This window comes from Lutjanus erythropterus, chromosome 20, assembly GCF_056507025.1.
Source record: "Lutjanus erythropterus isolate fLutEry1 chromosome 20, fLutEry1.hap2, whole genome shotgun sequence".
Classification (NCBI taxonomy): Eukaryota; Metazoa; Chordata; class Actinopteri; order Lutjaniformes; family Lutjanidae; genus Lutjanus; species Lutjanus erythropterus.
Genome location: NC_139336.1, coordinates 3,024,949 through 3,050,693, shown reverse-complemented (window position 1 = coordinate 3,050,693; position 25,745 = coordinate 3,024,949). Strand labels below are relative to the sequence as shown.

Sequence of the window (25,745 nt, the reverse complement as noted above, 5' to 3'; positions counted from 1 at the left end):
AGTTGAAGTGTCGAGAATACAGTAAAAATGTTGAGAATGAAGTCAAAATGTCCAGAATGAGGTCAGAATGCCTAAAATAAAGTCAAAGTCTCAGGAATAAAGTCAAAATGTTGAGTCAAAATTTAGGAAATACGGCTTAAGTGTTGAGAATAAAAGGAGGAAGTGTCAAGAATAAAGTTGAACTATCAACAATTAAGTCAAAATGTTGAGAATAAAGTCAAGAATTAAGTGGAAGTGTGAAGAATAAAGTTAAAATATCAAGAGTAAACTCGAAAATAAAGTCAAAATGCTGAGGATAAAGTCAGAATGTTGAAAGTAAAGCCGAAGTTTCGAGAACAAAGCTGAACTGTGGAGAAAAAAAAAACCATGTGTCAAGAATGTCAAAAATCATTCTGAAGTGTTGAGAATAAAGCCAAAGTGTTAAGAATAAAATCTAAATATTGAGAATAAAGTTGAAAGTAAAGTCAAAATGTTGAGAGTAAAGTAAAAGTGTCAGAAATAAAGCCAAAGTCTCAAGAATAAAGTTGACCTTTCATTACTGATCCAGTGAAGTCAAAATGTCGAGAATGAAGAGAATAAAGTTGAAATACCATTTTGACTTTATTATTGAAATGGTATTTCAACTTTATTTTCCAGTTTGACTTTACTGTCAAAATTCCAAAAGGAAAAAAAAATCTTCCTCTGATTATTTTTTCTTTTGTTTTCTGGAATTTCGACTTTATTCTTAAAATGCAAAATTTTAAATTTTAAATTTTTCTCCTCTTTTTTTCTCTTTATGTCTAGCCTGAACACTTTTGTACAATTCTCTTCAATAAGATCACAAATATTTACAATGTCGTACTTGAGAGGGCAGTGCTGGTGGTTGGGACATCACTGGCACCATGTCCATTTGTAAAAAAAAAAAAAAAAAAGACAAATTCATGAGCAAAAACTCACTATTGCACTGGTAACATGTTTCATTCAGTGTCAACCTTTTGATCTTACTGCTCGATGACAGAAACAGTCAGCATGAAACAGTTCCAAATCAATTTGGCAGAGAGAAAACATGTTAAAAAATAAATGCTGTGTCATGAAATCAGACCTGGTGAGGGTAAGAGTGTGTCAGTGAAGTGTGACAGGCTGCTTTTTGTGGAGAACTGAGTATCTGAAGGACATTGCAGTGTGTTGCAGTGAACAGGCCACAGAGATGATGTGCAACTGGAAATGTGGAACTGTGTGAAAAGGCAGGACTGCAGTTTTTCAGCTTCTGTCGAATCAGACAAGTTTTATGGCAAATAAAAAGTAGGTATAAACAGGAGCTGCCTGTCAAAGCAATGCGGCAGCACGAACCGTAAACCCCTCTGGTCAACTCATGAAAGAGAAGTCAAAGTCAGCAAAGATGTCTTGCTGCTCGGCAGTGAGGACACAGGGCGTTCGTGGGAGGGTGAGGACCGGCTTTAGGCTGGTGAACTCCTCGTCAAAGTTACTGACATCCTTCGGCGCCCTGATGACCGGCAGGAAGGGAGGTTTCATCTTTTTGGCCAGGAGAGCGTCCCAGTCCATCCCCTGTTAACAGACAGCAGCAGGAATCAGTGGCCAAATAACTGACCAAAAAAAAAAATGCCAATATGATCTGGATTCAATATGCAGTCAGTGCTGTGGATGTGCTATGTTGTTGTATTTTTCAATCTGGACCATATTTCACATGTTTTTGTGTCTCAGTGGATAATGGGGACAACAGTTTTTGACCACATGATGGAAGGATCCTGACAGAGATACAGCTTTTTGTTCAACCAGAAACCGTCGCTGTATCTCTCTCTATTCAGCCATCAGACTCCTTTTACAGAAACACGTATTTTCCCATCATAAAACACACTTCATTCAAAGTCAGATGAAACAAAATAAACCCAGCAAAAACATGTTGGTTTGTCTTTCCACTGTCACCAACTCTGGTTTGGTTGAAATTAATTCTTAATACACAAAGTTAGACATGAAAATATTGTGGCTGTACACGCTGATGTCAGACCTTCCTCTCACTCACAATATTTTCACACAAGTGTGTTTTTTTTTGGAACAAACCAGAGTTGATGAATGTTGGGACAGTGGAAAGACAAGCCAAGACGTTTTTGGTGAGTCTTGTTTTGCTTCTGTCAGGTTTGAATGATGTGTGTTCTATGATGATAAAATGAGTCTTTCTGTAAATGGAGTCTGGTGGCTTTGACAAGAGCAACAAAACAGTGGTTTCCACTTGAACAAAAAGGATCTTACTCTTAACAAAAAGCTCAATATCTGTACTGATCCTTTCCATAATGTTGTCAGATACTTATGGGCTGACATCTTTTTCACAGCAGCCATCATTTATGTGATCAATGATGTGCTTTTCCTGCTGTAACAACTAAAACAGTCTGCTGTGAAAAAGGTTCATTCAGTGGATAACAGCACAGTTAAAATACCAGTACAGAAGGCAGAGAAATTATCTTTCACTCTTCAACTGACAGCGACAACTGGCAACTCCTTTATCTCATCTCATATTTTTCTCTTCCTCACCACTGTATTGTCACAAGGTGTCATTGTGAGCATGTTTTTTTTAAAGACTATAATTGTGTTCTTATTCTTTGTTGAATATTTTGGTCTCACATAGAATACGGTCATTAAACACTACACAGCTGATGTGTAATATTCTCTTAAGTCTGCTGTTGCAGCACACGGCTTTTCAGTGTCAATAGGTTTCCATATTCTACTCTGGAGCCAGTTTGTTATTTCTGAATCTGAGCTGGACTGTGACAGAAATACCTAAAGACAGTGGAACTCTGGCAACCTCTGAGCTGAGGAAGAACAATCTAGAGCTGAATAAAAGAAATTGAAGCACAGTTGTTCGTCCTTCTTAACTTCAGATTCTGCTGGTCTGAGTTTTAGTCAGTCAGAGAATTGTAATGTTTAGTAGTGAAGAGGTTACAGTGCATGTCTGGTTGGACAATGACCTGAAAGAATTTGTGTCTTTTGATCTGTGCGGCGTCTTCTTCTCCTGCTCCGAGTCTCATCTCAGGGTTTTTCTGCAGCAACTGAAACAGTGAGAGCAACAGAGGATCATTTAGAGCAGTGAACTTTGATCAAATGTCCACTGAAAACAATGATGTTAATACAAGATTATAAGTTTGAACATGAGAGTGATTATCATGAGAAAACTCCTGTGGAGGATTCACAGCTATTTGATGAGAGACCGACCTTCTGAATGAGGGACACAGACTCAGGAGAGAGGAAGCGAGGGTAGCGCACTTCATCGTTGACGATGCTGTCAAACACCTCCTCTTCATCATCACCTGGGAACGGAGACTGAAAGAGCAAAGAGAACAGCACAGGCTTAATACAAGGTTCTGTTCTGTCTGTGGTTAGAACACAGTACAGGTAGATCAGCGGGGGGGGGGGGGGGTCACAGTATATCTGAATATTGGATAAACATTTGGAAGGTGTCTTTGTTGTACTCCCTGCATATTAAAGGATAAGTTCACATTTTTTTCAAGTCTGTCTTAAACAATCACATGCACAGAGTTTGTTGGCTCTAATTTTTCCTTCTAGTGGGTCATTTGTTTTTGAAAAAAACCTCTTCAATTATGGAAAATTCAAATTTACACATCACAAATCTACTTGCATAGCATTTTTAGGCTACTACGCAGCATGAAACATACAAAATGTAAACTGCAGTTGACCTGATAACTTAATAGGATCCATGTATATATTTCACATCGATTGCTGATGACCTTTCTTTGGAAGAGTTGGCAGAACTCTGACTGCTATGATGAGAACAGTGAGGGAGAGTAGTCTGGCTGAACTTATTATCATTGTGGAAAATGCTCTGGCTTGTTTGTATTTCATAAACACAATCATGTCTGGCCAGAGGTAAGCCCAGGATGCAGTGATGGTGCCCCTGTAAAATAGTGTTGGGGGGAACTTGTCTTGGTGGAACATTTGCACGCTGGGAATCGACCCCTGACATCAAAATGGTTAACACCAAATGAAACAGGAACATGTCAGCTATGTGAAACAACTTTTAGTGATAATAACACAAACATAAAACTGTATCTATACTCTGCTCCCAAGAACTCTGACAAGAACAACAGAGAACCCTTTCCTCAAAAATACTATTGACTTTTGGTATAAGGCGCATTAACATATTGGAGATAATAACACAAACATAATTTGATCATCGGTGTCCCACAGGTAAAGTCTGTTATTACTTTATCTCAAGAGGAGCTCACTGTCAACATGACTTAAGCTTCAAACTGTTTAGTACAGCTCTAATAACTTCCTAGCATGTTAAAATATAATAAACTTTGCATGTTTATACTGACCTCCCCCACCAGCATCTCATAGATGAGGACTCCCAGCCCCCACCAGTCCACACTGCGGGTGTAGTTGTTGTCTGTCAGCACCTCTGGAGCCAGAAACTCTGGTGTGCCGCAGAATGTTGAGGTGCGATCACCGTGGCCCATCCCTACACACAGTACAGACTTACTTAGATATCGTCACAGACACAGTGACTACACACACTCTCTGTCGATCAACGCTGCTCGAAACAACACCAGACTTTCGCACATACGAACTCACTGACTCATAAGAACAGGTGTTGACATGCCAAGCTTGCACACAGAATCCTGAAAATGCTTCAGTACTATGATATGGAAATAATCACTGTAAACTTTTTACACAGACAGTATATAGCACTTCTGACATTTGGCAAAATATCACAGTGTCATTTAGTTGATTATTCTGCTTGCCACAGATTGTAGGGGAAAAGTTAAATCACCTATAAGAGCTTGGAATAAATCTGCACAAATTATCAATTAATCAAGTTGATCGAAAGAAAATAAGTTTTCAACTATTCTGATAATCAGTAAATTGTTTATTAATTTTTCAAGCATTGGCTGTTCCACTTTCTAAGTCATTTATGACAGTACATGAAGAGTCTTGGATTTCTGGTTGGACAAATGAAGCAATTTGAAGACGTCACTTTGGGCTCTGGGAAACTGTGACAAGCATTTTCTCTCTTTTTTAAACATTTTATAGATTAAACAATTCACCTTGAAAATAACTGGCAGATTCATCAATAATGAAAATAGTCATTAGTTGCAATCCTAGTTTGGAAAATGCCATAAATGAACATTTTCTTACCTTCTTTGCACAAGCCAAAGTCTGCTATCCTGACAAAACCATCTGCATCCATCAGCAGATTATCCAGCTTCAGATCTCTAAAAACAGACACACACAAACAAACCAAATGCTCCCAAAATGAAGCAAAGCATGAAATAATACTGTTCTTAAAGCAGCTTGAGATGGACTCACCTGTAAACAATTTTATTTTGGTGGAGAAACTCAAGGCCAAGCAGCACGCATGAAGAATAAAACCTGAAAACACAGAGAAAGAGATGGTAATGATCCAAACATGCTGTGTGTGTGCAGTGTGTCAGAGGCCTGTGGTTCTCAGAGAGCGGTGTGTGTGTGTGTGCTCACCAGGTCTGTTTCTCGGTGAAGATGTTGGTGTGAATGTGTGTCATGAGGTCTCCTCCAGGGGAGTAGGCCATCACAAAACACACGTGGTCTGCAGTCTGGAAGCAGCCGTGCAGGTTCACCAGGAAAGGATGTCGGGAGGCGTTGATCACCTCGAAGATCCTCTTTTCACAAATGAGACTGACCACAAACACACAGACACATTTGTAGAGATTATCATGAACTAAGAGCAGTCAGACAACCTTATCATACTTTAGCAGTTATCTTGTGTTTCTGTAGTGGTGATAAAACGTTAAAAACATACATATTTAGCAGTTTGAATTTAAACTAAAGCTCCTTGTGCTCTCTGGGGAAAATACTACACCAAACTCTCCTTAAGAAAAAAAAGATATTAACAATTCCTTATGCATCTATAAAAACACATAACTCTAGAAACACAAGATAAAAGGTGTCAAATGTCGACAGTCTCGTCAATTTGCTGTCAATATAATCTATAAAGATAAACTGTATTTTTGTAAAAACTTAACATTTTGGATTTTTTTGTTTTAACTCACTACCAGTCTCTGTTGGTTAGCTGCACTGTTTTAGTTGTAGAAGACGGTGGGAATGAGAGGTGAACCACTTCAAAAAATTAACATTTCTCACTAAGTCTGTGCTGTTTGGTGGATCAGAAGAATACCAAATTAAACATTGGCTCATAACACTGTTTCACCTATCATGTGCATTTGATGGCATTTGAGGAGATCCTGAATTTTTATCTCTAGTATGTATCTGCTCCAATAATATTGCATTTAAAACTTCCCATTATGCAACTTTCAGGTTTTCATCTTTCGTCTCCAGGTCCAAGCCAACATAAACCTAAATCGTTGTGTTATCATATATAAATATTTAAATAATATTCATTAGGAACGGAGTAGTGGAAAGAAGCACTGACACTAATAACGTTTCACATGAACTAGCTGAGGGATTGCATACCTGTCAACTTCATCACGTGTCACGATGTCTCCCTTCTTCAGGGCTTTGATGGCGTACAGTTTGCCTGACTTCTTATATTCTGCGAGGAGCACCTTGGATCAGGAGGTACAGGAGAAAAGTTTGATGCAGATCTTATTTGAAATAATTTATTCCGCATTTATTCTAGAGTAGACACAGGTGCCACCAGAAAATGAGGGAAGACATGCAAAGGTTCCTGGCCAGACTTGGACTGTGGAAGGTGTGATTACATGGTCAGCATCCTCAAGATCCAGGTCACCATGACACCTCTTAATCCTCATTTTCTGCTTAAAATGCTATTGATAACATTTTTACAGGTGTAGTGGAGATGAGAACAATCTCCTACCTTTCCAAAGTGACCTCTTCCCAGTACTGAGATGCAGTTGAAGTCTTCCATCTGAAGCCCATCATTCATACTGTATCAGAGTACAAAAGTGTGCAAATATTTAACATTTTCTAATTGTTTCTAACTGTCCTCTTTGCACACATTATGTGAATGAAATAGTACCACTACATGTACATTCTATCCTGCCAGAAAATTATACTGATAATTGATAGCACTGTTTTGGTCCCATCACAAAACCAGACTTACTGTGAGGGTGGATGAATTGAGGGTTGTCGCTTGGGCTTTGGGCTCTGGTTCTCACCAGGAGACTGGATTTTCAAGAAGATAAACAGACAAGAAAGATGATTTGACACATAACTGAATCATTCAAATAAAAATAAAAAAAACAATCTTGATTCAAACAGCAACAAAGATATTGGAGATTAAACAAAACCAGCTCAAAAACAAAAAACTCTACATTTGAGTTTTAAGTGAACAACTTGTTTTACTGCTATCAAACTTTGCACAATCATCTTCACTGTTAGAGAGACAGAGAAAACAGACCACCAGTGCTCACCAGTGGGGAGTCTTTAATGTTCTTTCTTGTGCGCTGAGGAGATCTGCCAGGTTGGTCTTCAGTAAAATTCAGACTCAACACAGCAGGTTCTCTGAGAAAACCAAGAGCAGGATGGTCGGATTAGTAGGATACAATCATAGTGTCTGAGCAGTGGAACAAATTAAACAAAAAAAGGAGAAAAAAAAGAAAAAAAAAAACATTCCACCATCAGTCATCTGTAAGGTGGTCTTAAAACTGATGTGCTGATAAAATCAAACATGTTTAATATTATCAGAAGGTAGGTGGACTCGCTCCAGCATCAAATGGGAATTAAATAAACTGGGAAGTTACTTTGGTAACAGCCGACAAAACTCCTCAAACCCTTCACACACACGATAAAAGACAGGGTTTAATTCAGCATGTATCTGATCCACCAATGGTTCGTCTCTCAGTCCTATAGTCTTCTCCCACTAAAGCAGCACAGCTTATTAAAAGACACTGGTAACAAACTGAGGCGACAAACTCCAAAATGCTAAGTCTCAAAACTTTTATCTTTATGGATCAGACTGATGCCAAATTGACAAGAAGACTGTCGACTTTTGTTGCCTTTTGTCTTGTGTTTCTAGAGTTATTTGTTTTTACAGGCTTGTAAGGAATTGTTCATGTCATATTTCTTAAAGGGGGTTTGGTTTAGTTTCATTCAAACTGGTAATATGTATTTTTTATGTTTTGTCACCACTACAGAAACGGTGGGTAACTGCTTAAGTATGAGAAGGTGACCTCGGTGACCTCTGTAAGTTATTGGTTTGATCAATGGTTTCATAATATGTGTACTGAGCCCTTTCTCTGTTGCATCTGTCACTCACTACTCTATGTACAGAAAACAATGAAAAACTTTAAAGTGAACAAGCAGCTTTATTGATCATGATATTGCCCTTTTACTCTTGTAACCCACTATAGCTATAATGAGCTGCACATGGATGCATTCATTGTTGGTTTTGATCCATGCATAGGATTTGTTGACAAGAAGAAAAAAAATCATCACCATTATACTTCAATAATGCTAATTTTTTAACCTCATACACGACTATTATACAGCCACTATGTCTCTTAACTCTGAATGCAGGTCAGTGATAATGTTGCTATCAGCCCTCCACTGAAGTCACATTCTCTCTAGTCTCAGATATCATGAGTGGGAGGAAAAATAGCCTGCAGTCACTGTGGGAGGCTAAGCAAGGAAGTTAATAGCTGACTTTTGTAACAGCTCTTTCATAGATGTGACACAGAGATGTTTCTGGGTCACCACAGAGCCTTACTGTGCCGGAGAAGCACTCGATGATGTGGAGCCAGTGTTAGGGCCTGCTAATGGAGGGCTCATGGGCTCCAGAGAGCTGCAGGGAGGAAGGATGCTCATCATCAAACGGCCCCAAGTGGCCAAGTTCATATTCATCTGGGCAGCACGCAGGAAGTCCTTCCCTGTGACGAGACATGGACACAAAAAAATCTAATCTGAAAGATAGATTCAAAAAGTTTAACATGAAAGTAGTGAGGACAATAACGCTTCTATATTTAAATTATAATCTCAGGCTTGAAATGAATGAAATGTAAAATTTATTCAATTGACCTTTGCTTATTTTTTTATGAGCAACCACCACAGTCTTAAAAGGTCAAATTATGGCTTCTGGGAAACCATCATTTTCTGAATGTCCATCTTAAAGTCCTTTTATTGAGTTTATTGGTGATCATCAATGTAATTTTAAAATGGCATTAGCTTTTTTGTACTGTGTGATGCATGTGCGTTTAGTGATATCCCTTACCTTAGTAGATCCAGTGACAGGTAAAGGGATAGTTCAGTTTTTTAGTGTGATTGTATGAGGCACTTATCCACAGTCAGTGTATTACCTACAATAGATAAAGAGTACTGGTGTAGGAAGCTAAACGGTGTACGTCTGTGGACAGGGTCAGCAGCAAAAAAACAGAGAATAACAATCAATATCTGTTTAATTGTATGCTATATTTTGAATATTTTCACCACCTTACCTTGCTGTCAGACAGACTTTCCTGACAGGAAACAGCTGTTACATCAGCCACATATCACTCTCTTTAAAGCAACTGGACTGCTTTGACAAAATCAGTAATTTTTACCTTGAAAAACATGGAAGTTCCTGTTCTACTGCTGCCTCAGTCAGTTAGTTTGTTTGTGTTATTGTGTGAATTTGGTGAATGTGAACTAACCTTTTAAAACACAATAACAGAAATTAAACTAACTGATCGAGGCAGCGGTAGATCAGCGACTCCTGTGTTTCTGTGAGGTAAAATTACTGATTTTGTCAAAGAACTTTGGTTTGCTTTGGCTTTTATAACTGCTACAGATTCCATCAGAAAAGGCTCAGCAGACAGCAAAGTAAAGCAGTGAAAATATTCTAAATATAACATACACCTAAAGTGATACTGACTTTTATTTAGCTGGCAAAAATACATTATGCTGCTGACCACAAATACACTACCTATGGATAAATACCTCATGCAACCCCTCTTGAAATAATCCGAATCATCCCTTTAACCAGCTCAAATGACTACAAGAGTCATTGCAAATGACGTGAATATGCCTGAGAACAACTTCTGGAACAAGCAATACCAATAATAACATTTCTATCATCAAATACATATTATGTGAAAAAATAACTGACAGAGTGTGATATGAATAAATGTTCTACCTTTTTGTTTAGGGAAAATTCTCCTCTGCCTCTGGAGTTTAGAGCGCCGCTCAATGACAGGATTGATAAATGTCACCTGGAAACGAACAGCGGGGCAGATTATGATTCATGTATGGAACTGAAAGTCATCTCTGGAATGAGAATTGCAGGAACAATATGTTGCCCAGTGATGATTTGAAGTGTAACTGATTTGAAGGTGTCACAGGAGTAAATAAACTGTCTACAAGTCAGTTCTGAAAGTTAATAACCTCGATGAAGAGGACGCCCTGAGGCTCCAGCTGGACACACATGCCGTGTCGACGGTTGTCCAGGAAGTCCTCCAGCCGCAGGAACTTCAGCCCACCTAACGCTCGCCAGTCTCTCCAGTACACGGCGATCTCCAGCTCCCTGGACTGGATCAACACAGAGAAATATTAATGATCTCATTTAATCAAGTAATCATTTTCATATTTACTTACTGGATTATCATTGTCACACTTGAGAAAAAATAAAGCTGTAAGAACTCTGCAGTGACACACAAAAAATAATTTTTTCATTGTTTATTCCTTATTTTTACAAAAGAAAAAAAAAATTGAGTAACTCAAACTCATCTTTTAAAGCAGTACCAGATGATTTACTGTCTGCACTTTTGTAAAGTTGAGGGGACTCATGAGAGGCCAAGATTGGTTCGTTAAACCCTCCCTTTCTGCTTAAAGTCCACCTCTAATCTCCCACCTCCCACCCTAGATGAAATAATGCTGATGACATCACTATGACATCATCTGGGTTATTTTCTCAGACAAAGCTCCTCCAGAGCCACAGATGATGTTATGCAGCTGTTTTTACAGGCTGTGTAGCACTCCCCATGACCAGTAAACTGACATGTATGTGTAAAAGGCTTGCTGTTGAACAGAGACTGAGAGCCGGGGTGTTCAATGCAATATCAGAAGTCTTAAGCAGGAATGGTGTGTGTGTGTGGGTAAAGCCAGATTAGAGCAAATGTCAGAGGATTAGCAGTGGGATTACATGAGTGGATAGGAGGTTGACAGAGTATCAAAGACAAACTTGCCCACTCGGACTCAGTGAGGGACAAGATATCAGGGTATTGTTCTTGAGCTTTGCACAGATGTTCACCATTAGGAGTTACTGAGATGATGTTTGGCAATAAACTGCTTAGACAAGAGGACTAACAACACTGGTTGGTTTAACACCAAACTACACTGGTCACTGCAGCTATTGTACTGTCAAATCGGTGTTTAGTTTCCGATATTGTGGGCAGGGACAAGTATAAGGGGAAAAAATGAGAGGAAAAATATTTTTTATTTTTAATTTCACATTTCAAGCATATATGTGGTATTTTAACTTTATTCTAAACATTTCAACTTTATTCTTAAAATGCATTTATAAAAATCATTGCCCTTTCATTTATTTATTTATTTATTGCTGGCATGAATACTGAAACTTTAATTTATTCTTGAAACCCAAAATAATTTTTTTATCCTTATGCCTGGTCCTAACACTCTTCTGTAGTTTCCCAAATCAGAGCATTCAAATATGGAAAATGAGCAGGCTGATTCACAGTTAATCTTTCAGTCTTATATTCAATAGTTAAAAAAACACATAATATAATGTATAATGTAGGATAAATGCAATTTCAGTCAGTAATTGACATTTTTCAGTTATTTTGTTTGAGTCTGATTGTAACACAGTTAAATAAACTGTAGTCCAATTAGTTTTAGGAACCCAGTACACTGAACTGAGCTGGATTGCTGTTATGATCACTTTTTTTTTACAAAACTGCTGTCAGCTTCCATCAATGACACAGAAATACCTGTTTAATTTATAATATGTGGGCCAGAAATGGTGATCACACAGGGAACATGATTCCTTCTTGATAAAAACGTGAAACACACAATAACCAGACCAATAGTGGATATTTGAAGCTCATACTTGTATCCATATCTAGTGCTGAGCTTCCAGCTGCTAGACAACACCATTCCCTTCTATATGTGATAACCAATAAGGTGCATACAGTCACTAAAATAACATAGGAATATTTGACTAACATTTCTTTCCTTTCAAAGTTTCCTCTTTTGAAATTCATGCATTACACTGATATTTCACAGTCATGAGGAAAGTAACTCAGTAAGAATCAGGTTAGTGGAGGAACCATTTGAAAAGTGCAGTTCTGGTTCAGTGGTAATTTGAGTTGCTTGTTGAAGTGAAAGCCACTGACCCGTTCCAGTTCGATGCTGAAGCTCTGGCCCCAGGCCTCATTGCCCAGCTGTCTCCAGTGTGAGCGCCCCACTATCCTGTTGTCCACCTTCAGCACGACGCTTACCTCCGCTGAGACACAAAACACAGACATACACTAACTTAGAAAAAACAGCTTAGATTGAAACACACTGTGTGGACATTTTAACTAGAGAAAAATAGCATCCAATAAACAGATGCCTCAAGTAAGAAATAATGTTCTTTTCAGGTTGTCATGGACATGTCCCCCTCACTTTTCAAAACTGTTGTTCCCTAAACTTTTGCAGCTGATTTCCTCACTAAAACAGAGTCCTCTAACTGTCCAGCAGCCAAAACTCAGATGAGAAAAGAAGTGTCACACTCATCCGGGCTGCCTTTAATTATTACTGGAAGCTCATAGCAATATTAATATCTCAGTTTCTTGTTATAATGTGACACTGTTCACATTTTTAGAAGATCCTTTTCACATTACAACAAGGTAGATTTTGTGTTATTATGACATGTTCTCTCATTATTACTGTGTACCAAATTATTGTTTTTTTCCACTGAACTTTTTAATTACTTCATCTTTTTTACATTACAACAAACATTAGTTGTTTCACAAAATCATCTTGCAGGATGTTTTTATTTGGTATCTAGTAATAATGAGAATATGACATAATATAATGAATAAATTAGTCCTAATAATAAATATAACATGATTCAATTGTAATATTGTAATGATGACATGCTACAACTGAACATCAAAGCTACGACAGAAAAGGAAAGTGTTTCTGTTCTATTTTTATTACATGATATGGATTTTTTTAAGCTGATACTGATAACTGATAATAACCTGCATGTCATGGCTGATACTGATAAAACGTCTGATGTCATATTTTTGTATTTTAAAAATAAGTTCATATAACCTGTAGTTTATGTACGCATGAGAGTGAGAATGGCAACAAATGGAAACAAATCTAAAATATCAATAAAGTAAATCATATTCCTGACACCAAAATACTGAGTGATGCTTAGAAATAATGAGGAACACAAACATTCGTCAGTCTCATTCATTATGTCCTCTGTGGCTGATGTGATTCACTTGCCTGCACGTCTCTGTCTACAGAGAGAGGACGGGCTGTTTGTCTCATCCAGCAGTGAGTTAACAACAGTGAGACAACATGCAGACAGCTTTGGTTTTGGCCAGTTTCAATTCACTATTAGCCGAGCTGATGCGCTGAGCTTGTGTAAACCAGCAGTGGTGGATGGGAGATGGCAGACAGAGCAGATTCAAATATTGCTGGCTTCATGTTTACATTATGTTCTTTGATCAGATGTATTGATAAAGTATTGGCTTGTTACTGGTTTTATTGTACTTGCTTACAGGTATGAGCGTAGTCATTGTCAGTTCGAGGGACCTTCAAGTTACTTCACCGGTTTCACTTCACAGCCTCTCCACTCTGTTGTGTGCTGACCTTGCTCTGTGTGTATGTGCATATGTGTGTGTGTGGAGGAGCTGCATCGACACCGATACAGAAGGGAAGACTCTGCGCTGCAGCAGTGTCATAATAAATTACATTAAAACCGTAAAAAGTATTGATAAAAGAACCAATAATGTTGGAACTTATCAATACTCCAGTCTTTAATAATTCAGTCCTAGGGCCATTTAATACTGGGTTTCAGTACTCATTCCTATGCTCAATACTGGACCAATTTCAAATACCGTTGTCCTTGTCAGTCACTTAAGACACAAAAACATGGGAAAATAGGGTGCAGCTTGGAAAACACTGAAGTTATCTTTTATTAACATTTAGGCTTCAGCCACACATCTAATTGTCAAGAATTCTTGAGAAAAACACACTCACACCTTATAAATATAGACTGGTAGAATTTACATTGGTTCCCATCAAGAAGATTCGATCTACAGGAGTTCATACAAGTCATAAAAAGTCTAAAAAGCAGACAAATGAATACTGTATACACAGCTGCATGATTGACATCTATAGACAGGTAGCCACAAAAGAAATAAGCATTAGTTGGATTGTTGACTTACAGGACAGGTCGTCAGCCTTGTTTGTCTTGCCATTAGTGCTGCGTCCTGATAGGCCGGTTCTCACCTTCAGGGACTTTCCATCTGAGAGGCTTGCAGGGGTGGCCGAGATACTGGTCACACGACTACGGCCTGGAACAGACTCCAGCAAGTCTTGGCAGCCCTGTAAACATACCTCCAACCGACCTGCAGAAAAGCACTTCAGTTATTTCATGATAAAACACTGTTTAAGGTTTCAAGATGTATATTAATTTGCTTGAGGAAGAAAATGTTCTAGAAATCATAAAATGATGAGGTCAGACAAAATATTAAACAAAGAAGTAAAATGAATATATTGTGGGATGTATTAGTAGCAACCTGTTAGACTGGCTGGTTTGAAGAAGGAGGAAGAAGAGGAAGAGGACGGAGTGTTGGTTTGCTTTTTCGGTGTGCCATAGGAAGGCGAGGTTACTGACAGTAGCTCCTCCTTAATGGTACCACGTTTGGGATGGTCCTGAGGCAGCTCACTTAAACGTTTCTCCAGGGAGTAACGCAGCAAATCCACCTTCTGACATGATTCCAGCATACGCGCCTGGGCCTGAGAACACAACTTGGCTCAACATTTCATTTTTTTTCTTAAAGATTTTATTTTGGGGCTATGCTTTTTTTTAGTGACAGTAGAGATACAGTGTGGAATATCCAGCAGGTGCCCACCTCTGCGAGTATGCGGCGGTCCTGGGGCTTATGCATACTCAGCTGCTTCACCACATTTTTGGCGCCCTCTGCAACAGCTGATTCAATCTTCATGTGGTGCACGAGTTCAGCCACCCGCAGCTCCAGAGGACTGATCACTTCCACAGGCGGACCTGAGAGCAGGTGGAGCATGTCAGACTCAGGTATCATCAGCAGATTTGACAACAGGTACAGTAAGAATCACCCTTACAAGACCTTTGTATCTGAACTATTACATATTTAAACAAGACATTTATACCTAACCTTAAAATACAGCAATACATTCATGTCATGATTGTAACAGTATTTCCATTTCTCCAATAATGTCTGTGTTTTTTCCCCAGAACACTAATTTACAACATTAATTATTGCAGTTTTTGAGTTTTTTCCCAGGCTTTCAACCATATCTAAAGGATTTCATCAGCAGATGGAGTTTGCTCAATTATCATTAAGATCGGTCAGGTGTTATCACTGATGATGGCACCATCTATTGATGAATACCATGAAATGCATTTGAAAGGTTTTTTTTGTCAAATTGCAATCATTTCATTTGATTATACATTATACATTACATTATACATACACAGTCTTATGTATTGTTAGCATTTGTCTTGAGGGTGACTCAATCTGTTAAAAAGCGACTACTGCAGTGAAAAATACTGCCATCTACTTTGCATTCCATGTAAAACAATAATGAGTCTCTTATATGGGATATGTCATAGTCATTTTTTTTATTATACTGTATACTGTTCAAGCGTAGAAGAAGAACTGTAAATGTACAATATGTGCTGGAACCTTTACCTTGTGATCCATCCTGCTCATCTCTGGCTTGACTGACTTTGATAATCTGCATGCGCAGCAGCTCAATCTTTGTGCGGCTGTCCTGCAACATCTGCTGAGCTGTAGACACCATCTTCCTATCCTGAAAAAGAAAATGGACAACAAAAGACCATCACATTGCTTCTAATATACTGATTAATAGGTCCAAATATAACTAAGAGTTAGAGTGTAAACTTGTGCATGCTTTATCTGTAAATGCTGCTGCTTTTATTCAAATACTAGAGAGAGTTTGAGAAATGTTTTGCGTTTTGTCAACAGAGAAAATAGTCATCAGGAAGATCCCTAGTGGCTTTGTAGTGGCATGTAGAAACTTTGCAGTGAATGTGTAGTTTATGTACTATTCATGATATACTAGTAGAGTTCTGTAATAAAGCAGTAGGGTTTCCAGTAGTAATCAAGTACAGAGTTCTACTACTTTGCAATACTAACCTTCTTTATACAAGTTTAGAAGAACAGAGCACTGAAACAACATTATAAAGAAACTAAGAAGATGAGAAGACAGAAATGAACAGCAAAAAAATCAGGATGTAATGAATGTAGTCAGCAGTGGTGGAGTTCACGCTAGTACCATTCTCTACCCTACTCTGATCCTCAAGTACTCTCCGTGCAGGGGCATTTCTCTGTTTGTTTACCATTGCTGTCCTTTCTTACACATCAGAGATGCTTTCTAATGCCACCAGCAATTTACCACAAGTCACTGAAAACTCACTGCTATATACAGAGCATGTAGGAATCCATCTCCATCAGCAAACTGACAGTACAGTATGTGTTGTGTACCTTGACTGAGCTGTTGGTGTACGTGTGGATCATGTTCTCAGCACCCTGTTTGACTTTGGTCTCCATGGTAAGCTGTTTCTTCAGGGTTCTGACTCGACTGGCTAGTGGTGATGTGACTTCTTCCCACTGACAAGACTCTGCTGACTGGTTGTCTTCTTCTTCTGAGCAACCTGCATCAGAATGATCACATGGTGGGACAGGTTACTGCACTATCTTGCAATTAAGGCAAATGTTTTTGTGTCCTGACACAATCCTGGGGTAGGTAGCGCTCAGTATTGCTATCACCCACAGTGTAATTTTAATGCTACCACTAGGGCAAGCCAATTGAAATTCTATTCAATATGCCTTCAACTAACCAGACTTATAAGCTTTTATCACACACATATCCATCTTGGACCAAAAACAAAGAGAGGTAGGGAAAGTGGGCTGTATGTGTGTAAACAGGATCTCAATCTACTTGATATACATTCTATGGCTCCAACTCGCTCTTTGGACTGCTCTACTCATTTTTGCTCATGCAATTGCTTTGTACTGCTCTTTTTTAACTGCCTCTGTCAGAAGGCAAAATGTTGACAATGCAATTGAAAATGTTGGACATAATTTCAAGGTAAGAAACCTGTCTACTAGTTAATTATGCCGACTAGTTGCTAACGCAAACTGTTGTTGATGTCACTTTACAATCTGATTTATCTGTCAAAAATCACCATAGAGAGGAGGCTTACAGTAAATATAGACCAGGGGCCTCATTACAGAAACAGTTTGAAATATGATGTAATATATAATTATAATTAGGCCTATAATTAGATGGTGGAGCACTTTTTTACTGCATCCACAGTCCTCAAAACTCTGCATACTGATGTGACACCATCTGCCCCCTCTTGCCACTCTTTATGCTGGGCTGATAATTGGGAAGAAAACTACCCAAAAAGTTGGGCTTTCCTCTCCTCCACCCCTATGATTAATGTTCTGACTCATCTAAGCTAAAACTGAACACTTTTTTTTTGTCCACTACATCAAACCAGCCAGCCACTGACAAGTGAAGTGAAATTGTTGGGAATACAGACAGATTTGTCGACATTCTAGACAGATACATCCAGAACACAGAGTTGAACATTCGGTTCTGGTTAGGATTACTTAAATTAAGATTACATAGACAGTCTGATATAGGATAGAACACAGCCATGAATTAAGGAATTGCTTCTGTAATCCGAAGTTCGTATTTTTCTTTGAAACTTAAGATAGGATGAAGCAGTTAAGAATTTTTCCACAGTCAGCTGGGCATAAATTTGCAACCGTGAATAATCATTCTGCATACATAATTAGCAATAAAAATTAATGACTGTTCATGTAAAAAGCATAATACTGGGCTGTTTTGACACATTACCCGTATCTGGAAAGCAATGGAGTGCAAAAGCAAGTGTTTTCTGTTGCTGAATTTGAATATTGGTTGAGAAGAGACACACAGAGTGTATTCATCCTGCAAGAGGCAAACTGCATCTGAGGAATATTAATCAAATTGGCTCAACAAAAAGATCAGTGATTGAATGAGCTATGAAAAAATAATGAAAAAAATGTGAAGGACTATAACAGCCTAATGGCTGCCTCAGTCATGACACACTGGACAGGACCTGCATTAACCATCAAGAAAAGTACAGTATTCCAGCAGGAAGTAAATAAGAAACAAAAAGGCTTACACACTCTCTACGACTCTTTTGTTGCTGTGGTGCTGAACAGAGAGCTGCTGTAAATTTACTTTACAATGTATCTTTTATTTGCTAGATTTTTCTTTGCTGCTGTCACTTAAAGGTGGAGTTCACTCCAAAATCAAAAATACATATTTTCCTCCCACCTGTAGTGTTATTTATCCATCTAGATAGTTTTGGTGTGAGCTGCAGATGTCTGAAGATATCAGCTGTAGAGATGTCTGCCTTCTCTCCAATATAATGGGACTAAATGGTGCATGACTAAATGGCTATGTTCTTTCAACCTACAATACCACACCCAATTGTATCTCCACACCAAAGGAAGCGTGCATCTACTCATGGATGAGAAGCTCCTGTTTGCAACAGCACAAGATGTAAACATTAATGTGCTCTTCTCAATGAAGCTTTAACGTTAGCGCCACTGAGTTAGCTAGCATGGTGATTAGGTTGGGGTGTAGTTCAGTAGCAAGAAAATAGTTCTGATAAGAGACTGCCCCCAACAAAAAGGTCTGTCCTCTCATATTTTGCACCTCTAATCAGAAATAATTTGAAATATGAAACATGAAAATATGAAATATGAATTACATAAGCCCAATCAAACTATTTGCGACTTGTGCAATGTCTAATCATTGTATTTTTTAGTAATTAAACATTGCATTTAGGCAAGAAAATCTTTGATAAATATTCCCCCAGTGATGGTGGAAATTTTGGCCTCAACATGGTTGTACAACAGAGGTCATGAGGCTATGAAAAAGCAATGGTTCATTCTTAAATACTTAAATATCCTCTACAATTTTTCTAAAAATCTACCCAATCGTTTTCAAAATACCACTTCATGGATCAAAGTGTTGGTGAAGAGGAAATTTAGACCTGGTGGCAGCACTAGTCACCACCGGGTGTAAATTTCCAGTGGATCTATCGTCACCAAAACCATAAATCCTCTCAGGACAATTCCTTGTATTTCAATATCTGTGTACAAAACTGTATACTAGTCTGTCTTACAATAATTGTCACAATATTTCTCTCTGGACTAGATCAGAAGTGATGGAGGATGTTAATTTTAAGAGTATTTCTGTGAAATGTGGCCCTTTTTGTTTCTCTGTCAAAATAAGTTCAGCAGTTAATCAAAATGTAGTCCAGCTAATGTTTCAGTTACCTGTGGTGCTGTCTTTCTCTGTGGCCATGGACCTGGCATTGAGCTCCTGCAGTTCCCAGTGTAACTTGTCCAGCTTGCGGCTCGAGGCCTTGAGTTGGCCCTCCACGTCAGCTGCGCTCTTGCGGTTAGTGACGGCCCGCCGAAGTCTCTCAGCGGCCTCCTTGATCTTCAGCTCCCGCTGGATCTCCTGCCTGAGCACAGTACGAGCATCCTCCAGACGCTGCTGAAACTCTGGATCCAGAATATCCCCTTCATCCAGACCCTGCAGGTTCCCGCTCTGAAGGACACAACACGTCATGTCATATATATATATATATATACATGTTGTATATATAATGTGCTACATAAATAATATAATGAATGTATGACTTGTAAAGTCGGATTGAAATTTTCAGCTGGGGGAGCATTAGCTGTTGTCAGTGATTTTAAAACATAACTAGATCTTGAGTATTTTACTTATTCACAACTTTATGACGCATATGCCTCCCCCACATTAAATAATGGTATATGGGAAAATCAAAGAATGTAAAATAGCAGACTACATACAGAAATAGAGTTGCACGCTACTTTTTCATAAGTTTGCTCCTACTTTGACTGTTTAAAGTGATATGGGTTGGCTTTCTAAGTCAATCAGGAGAAAATGTCTACTGATAAAACTCTGGAAACATTTGTACGATCTTCATGGGCTACAGAGCTTCATACTTCAGTTAAAACATCTGTATATTCAGAATTTACTATGATGCATGAGCACTAATGAAAGGAAGTTACTTGCTTGATTTGAAGAAAAAGGTTAAAAGATACTTTGTTAAAACCAAACTTACTTAAAATTATCAATGAGTCAACTGTACAGCTGAGCAGGAATCCTTCCTCTGGCCCTTTACACTGCCAATTATGAAAACAACCAGGAGGACAACAGGTTGTGTGTGAATTAAAAGTTCATAATGAATGACATTTTTTACTGTATCATCCTTATTATGATAAGTTAAAAATTGAAATGTTTTGGTGCACTGCCAAAGACAGAATGGAATGTTTGGTGTGTTACCTTTATTTCAAAAGCAAGCATCAAGTTGGTTTATTTGTTTAGTATTATTTGTAATTTGTGGTGCTACTCTGGTTTCTGTCTCTCTTTTATAAATAATGCCTTGCAAGCCTGTTTGGACTGAGCATATCATTTATACATGACACAATAATAAAACATTAGATCAAATCAATGACAAAAAAGACAACAACAAAAAAAAAAGTTAAAAATGGAAATGGAAATTAAGCACAGGCTGTGTTCACTGGTTGATGCAACCAAATAAAGGACAAGATCTGTTTGATTACTTAAATGGGAACGACTACAAAGGAAGTTATGTATTTTAGGAAGACCAGTTAAACAAAGCTGTGACTGTTCTACCAACAATGGATCAACAACAATAAGTGACCCAACGCCTCCCCCTTGTGGATAAAGATCTGTTCAACGTTCTACCACAGCAACAACAATACCAGTCTTCTCTCAGTGTCAGGAAATCAGGTGCCACAACAAGATTAGAGCTCAAATTGATGATAATTTTCATCATTTGTTTTGGAATAATCACTTGGTCTTAAAATAAAAAAAACAATGCCTGATACAAATTCTGAGAGTCCAAAGACAAATCTTTTAGAGGTTTTTTTTTCTTTTTTTTTGTTCAGCCAACTGTCAAAACCAAAAGGTATTTAATGTAAAATCACACAAAAAATGGTTGCTGATTGTATAATAACTTAATTCTGTCAGCATTAGTCAAGATACATTCTTTCATACCATTAATTATGTCTGCCATCACTGTCAAACACCATTGCTCTGTTAGTGATATTGGTTTTTGTGATTTCTGTGAATCCCTGTGAAAACTGTTCAGAGTAACAGTGCTTCTGGAAAAAAACACTCTGCTGATGAATTTTCTCAAAATGAAATCTTTCAGTTCTGTGAGCCCCAATTTGCACCTCAGCAGACAAATCAAACCAAAACTACATTTAAAGCTGCTACAATGAGTTTTTAACTGGTCATGAAACACTCACACTTTACTACCGATGCCTCTATATAGGCCTGGGTGATATAGCTAAGAGGCCTATCACGATAATGAAGTTTCATATCGGCTGATATCAATAATTATTGATGATGGAGGTTGTGTCTGATCAAAAATCACAATATTTTTGACCAAATAGCTCCATGTTGCGACAATACTGTAAGGATGACTGTTGATGTTTTCTCAAAATATTACAACCAATGAGATCATTTGATGAATAATCATAAGTAATGTGGATATAATGGCTAAGTGTGTAAAGACAAAAAATAAAACAGCTAGAATAGTCTGGTAAGTTCAGAAAATAACTGTAATGCAGCCTTTAAAACCAACACTGATGACATATCATGATATAACAAAATCCAAAATTTATCAAGATATCAAATCTCATATCACTATATGGTATATATATGTACCTCTATATGACCTACAGAAGAATATTGTTTTTTCTACATAATTATTCTTATTGTCAGCCACCTGGTCGGATTCTCCATGAAATCAGATGAAATGAGACAGTGTTTGAATTTCCCAGGAAAACACACAGTGATTAGTAAGTTAGCAAGTTGAGAAGCAGGAGGAGATTTTTATTTCCAAAACATTATTTTTGATGTTACATTTTGTGATTATAGAGGTGGAAACACTGCCACTTTGTCCACAGTCTCCAAAATCAACAAATATGAAAGTTCCTTGTAGTAGCTTCAAAGTTGAGCAGCTCAAAATCTACGAGAATGTGGTATTATTTAAAGTTTAGCCTGTTGTGCTGCAGTTAAGTGTTTTAATGAATACCATAAAATATCACTCTGACAGCTGCTGCACCCATCCTCAACACATGTGACAATCCAAGGGCAATACGGCAAGCTGTTTTATTTATTATCCTTCCATATTCCATACACTCATTTTCTAATCAGCTTATCCAGATCAAGGTCATATAGAGTTGGTGCCTACCCCAGCATGCATTGGGGAAGAGGCAGTACGCACCCTGGACACATCCCCAGTCTATCACAGTGCTGACAGAGACAGACACTCATATTCACTCCTACAGGGAATTTTGAATTTACAGTTCACCTACGGTACATGTCACTGGATTGTGGGAAGACAACAGAGAGGAATCCTAACCTACAGTATATAACACAAGACATGTACATTCACACTTATCACACTTGTATCATCACTTCATCTTACTAAACTATCTATGTTCATATATAGCCCAGTCAGTCAGCTCAGAGAAAAATAATTAGCAAATATTTTGATAATCAATTAATTGTTTAAGTCATTTTAATACCAAACACTGCATAATTCAAGCTTCTCTTCAGCTGCTTTTCTTTGTCTTTATTCATAATACTTTCAGGTGTTGGACTTTTGGTCAAATAGCACAAAAAGCAATTTGATGACATTTTATTGACACTGAACAGAACAACTGATAATCAAGTATTCAAGAAAAATAATCGGAGGGTTATTCAAACTGACTTCATAAGACAGGCAACACCAGAGTAAGCAACAAGAACCCAAATTAAGTTACATGAAAAGATGCTATATAGCAGTGGTTTCCAACTTTTTTCCTTAAGAAACCCCTTTTCTATCACTGAGTAAATCACTGACCCCTGACTAAGTAACACTGATGTATATTTTATATTATATTCAATCCATAACAATAACAGCACAAAACAAATGATAAACTGCCCAATTAAGGAGAATTTATTAAGAGTGCACAATTAATTGCAATATTAATGAAATTCAGATAAGGCCGAGTGCAATATCACAATTGCAGAACCAGAACCAAATCACAATTTTTGAAAAAAGAAAAAAGTTTGTGAAAACAGCATTATACTGAAGTACTGTAGTGCTGCACAGATGTCCTGGCCTAAAAATCTTGTAGTCAAGATGGAAAAAAAAAACATGTTTGTTTGGTACCAGTCTCACACAGCCAGACCTCTCTCCACAGTGCGCAGTAAAAATAAAAACTGTAATGCAAAAATGCTCATTCCCACTTATCACAATCTCAATTTCAGTCAAAATAATCACAATACTGCTTTTTTTTTACCATACCATGCAGCCCTACAATTAACCCAAACAGTGACACAATAACTGGAGGATGTTTCTGTAAAACAAGCAATTTGGATGAATTTTGAGCAGCTTATTTTCCTGTGAATACGCCATCAGAAATGAGTGTTTTCTTCTATTTTCTGTAAGTTTGTCTGTATTATGTTTTTTAAGCAGAGAGGGAAGGCCCTTAAGTTCAGGTCTTCACTGTGCCTTTATCCTGTGAGATTGTTTTTTGTTTAATCTTAAATAATAATTAGTGCATACAAATAAATCAGTCAACTGATATTATTGGCTGATATTGGCCTATTGCAGCTATACTGATTAATTCTAAGACTGTCAAAAGTAGTTATACTTTTTCAATAAGATGTGTTTAGGAACTATACAATACAAATATTTGATAGTATTGAAAGCACCAAAGCTACAAAAAATTATTTATGTGCTTGTTGGAGACCTCGGCTCAGTTCAGTCTTCAAGGGTCCTGCCTGAAATTTGGCTTGCAGCATAAACAGACTGTTCAGTGACCTTTCCTCTACCAGCACTGTGTGCCGGTTATTAATTAAAAGGAAAAAAAAAAAATAGAAAGAAAATAAATGATCCTATTTTGTGTGCCGAGGACTTTTGTTTTTCTTTTTGCCATGGTATCAAAAGATATATTGGGTATTATTTTTTAGACTAGTATTGTATTGAAGTTTATAATTCTGGTATCATGGCAAATCCAGTCTATAATGGAATCTGCATATATGTTGTCCAATAACTGCAAGTATGAAAATGCTTTTTTTAACAGTACATAATGCAGATTGTTATCTTTATTTTTCAGTTTTATAGGTTTCTATGTGTCCTGCAAGAACAATAAACAAGATTTTATTCATTAGATTTAACTCAACTTTAATGATAACATTATTAAAATTGAAGATTGGATTAGGTAACATTTATGGTCATTTTTAGTCTTAAGGGCATTTATCTTACATTTATCATTGTACTCCAACACTGTAAAAAAAAGCTCAGACACCTGAACAAACTATAAATCTACACTAATGACTACATCATTACTTGTTTGCTATAATTTAGCTAGTGGCTTTGCTACAGGCCTGAGCCTACCTCAGCAACTGCTGTCGTCTTTTGTGTTGGGTATTAGTGGTATCTATTCATTTCCATATCTACTTTATTACCCAGAGGACACACCTCTTGCAAATCAAAACAAATCGGCCTACACCTTGTATTGTCCTAGGGAGTGCTGTCAAGTCAGGATCCATTAAAAGACAATGAACATAGATTTCGTCTTAGAGATCAATGGGTGGCAGTTAGCTCTAAAATTATTAATTTTAATAACACTAAACATTAGGAAATACCTTGTTGCATTAATACAAAATTACCAATCATCTTATTTTAACAAGATGTCAAATTCCGATGAAACTCAACTCAAGACCCAATGTATTTTCGTTCAACAATAGAGAGAGTTTAGCCCATACTGAACATATTAAGCTGAGCTTCGTTAGAATAGACTCTTTTAGGTAGAGACTGGCTGTTTGCTCAATCAGGAAAGGTTAAAGCAGCGCCGAGGAGGGAGCCTAACATTTTTTTTTTATTAAACTGAGTGTTTCAAATAGTCAGCTACAGTTAAACGTTATAGGTATTTGTCTGACAGTGACAAAGACAGAGGAACTAAGCTAAGCAAACAAGACAAACAGGAAAATCCAGTGTGCCTGACTGCCAAAGTAACAACTACCGTTCTTTAACTCAACTCAGCGTTGGCTAATATTAACTGTCGTGATTCTGTCATCATGTCGCCATGATAATAAAACTCAATTTGACGGGTTAAGACAACTTGTGGCAGTAAATTTACCTGTAGTGTTAGACCTGACATGGTGGCTGACCGTCACTTATCTGTGCTGGACATTCACACAGAGTCAACGGCCGCTCCGGCTCAGCTCCCAGCTCCCAACGGTCTTCCTCGGTTCAGAAAAGTCTGTGAAACAGCCTCAAGAGGAGTCGCTCAGCTAGTGTAGGTACACTGACAGCCGCATGTGAAATTCAACGTCTGCTAAAGCTGTTCTCAGCAGCTCCGTACGGCTGTACGTGCGTTCATGGTGGAAACAAACCTAAGGAAAAGTTTGAATTGAGTTTAACTGCGGCTCGA

At 37.8% G+C, this 25,745-nt stretch overlaps 1 protein-coding gene across 1 annotated transcript; it reads right to left on the bottom strand.

Moving 5' to 3' along the window:
• Positions 1-710: 710 nt before the first annotated feature.
• On the bottom strand, positions 711-25,745 carry pkn3 (protein kinase N3). Its single transcript, XM_084745955.1, has 22 exons — positions 25,452-25,745; positions 19,527-19,803; positions 16,668-16,837; positions 15,852-15,972; positions 15,033-15,184; positions 14,697-14,916; positions 14,343-14,525; positions 12,291-12,400; positions 10,324-10,467; positions 10,076-10,151; positions 8,675-8,834; positions 7,380-7,470; positions 7,070-7,131; positions 6,824-6,893; positions 6,460-6,551; positions 5,488-5,664; positions 5,320-5,382; positions 5,149-5,225; positions 4,329-4,471; positions 3,205-3,312; positions 2,961-3,041; positions 711-1,545 (listed from the first exon to the last, which is right to left on the bottom strand). The coding sequence occupies exons 1-22, from the start codon at positions 25,470-25,472 to the stop codon at positions 1,345-1,347; spliced, it is 2,799 nt and encodes a 932-aa protein (XP_084602081.1). The 5' UTR covers positions 25,473-25,745; the 3' UTR covers positions 711-1,344.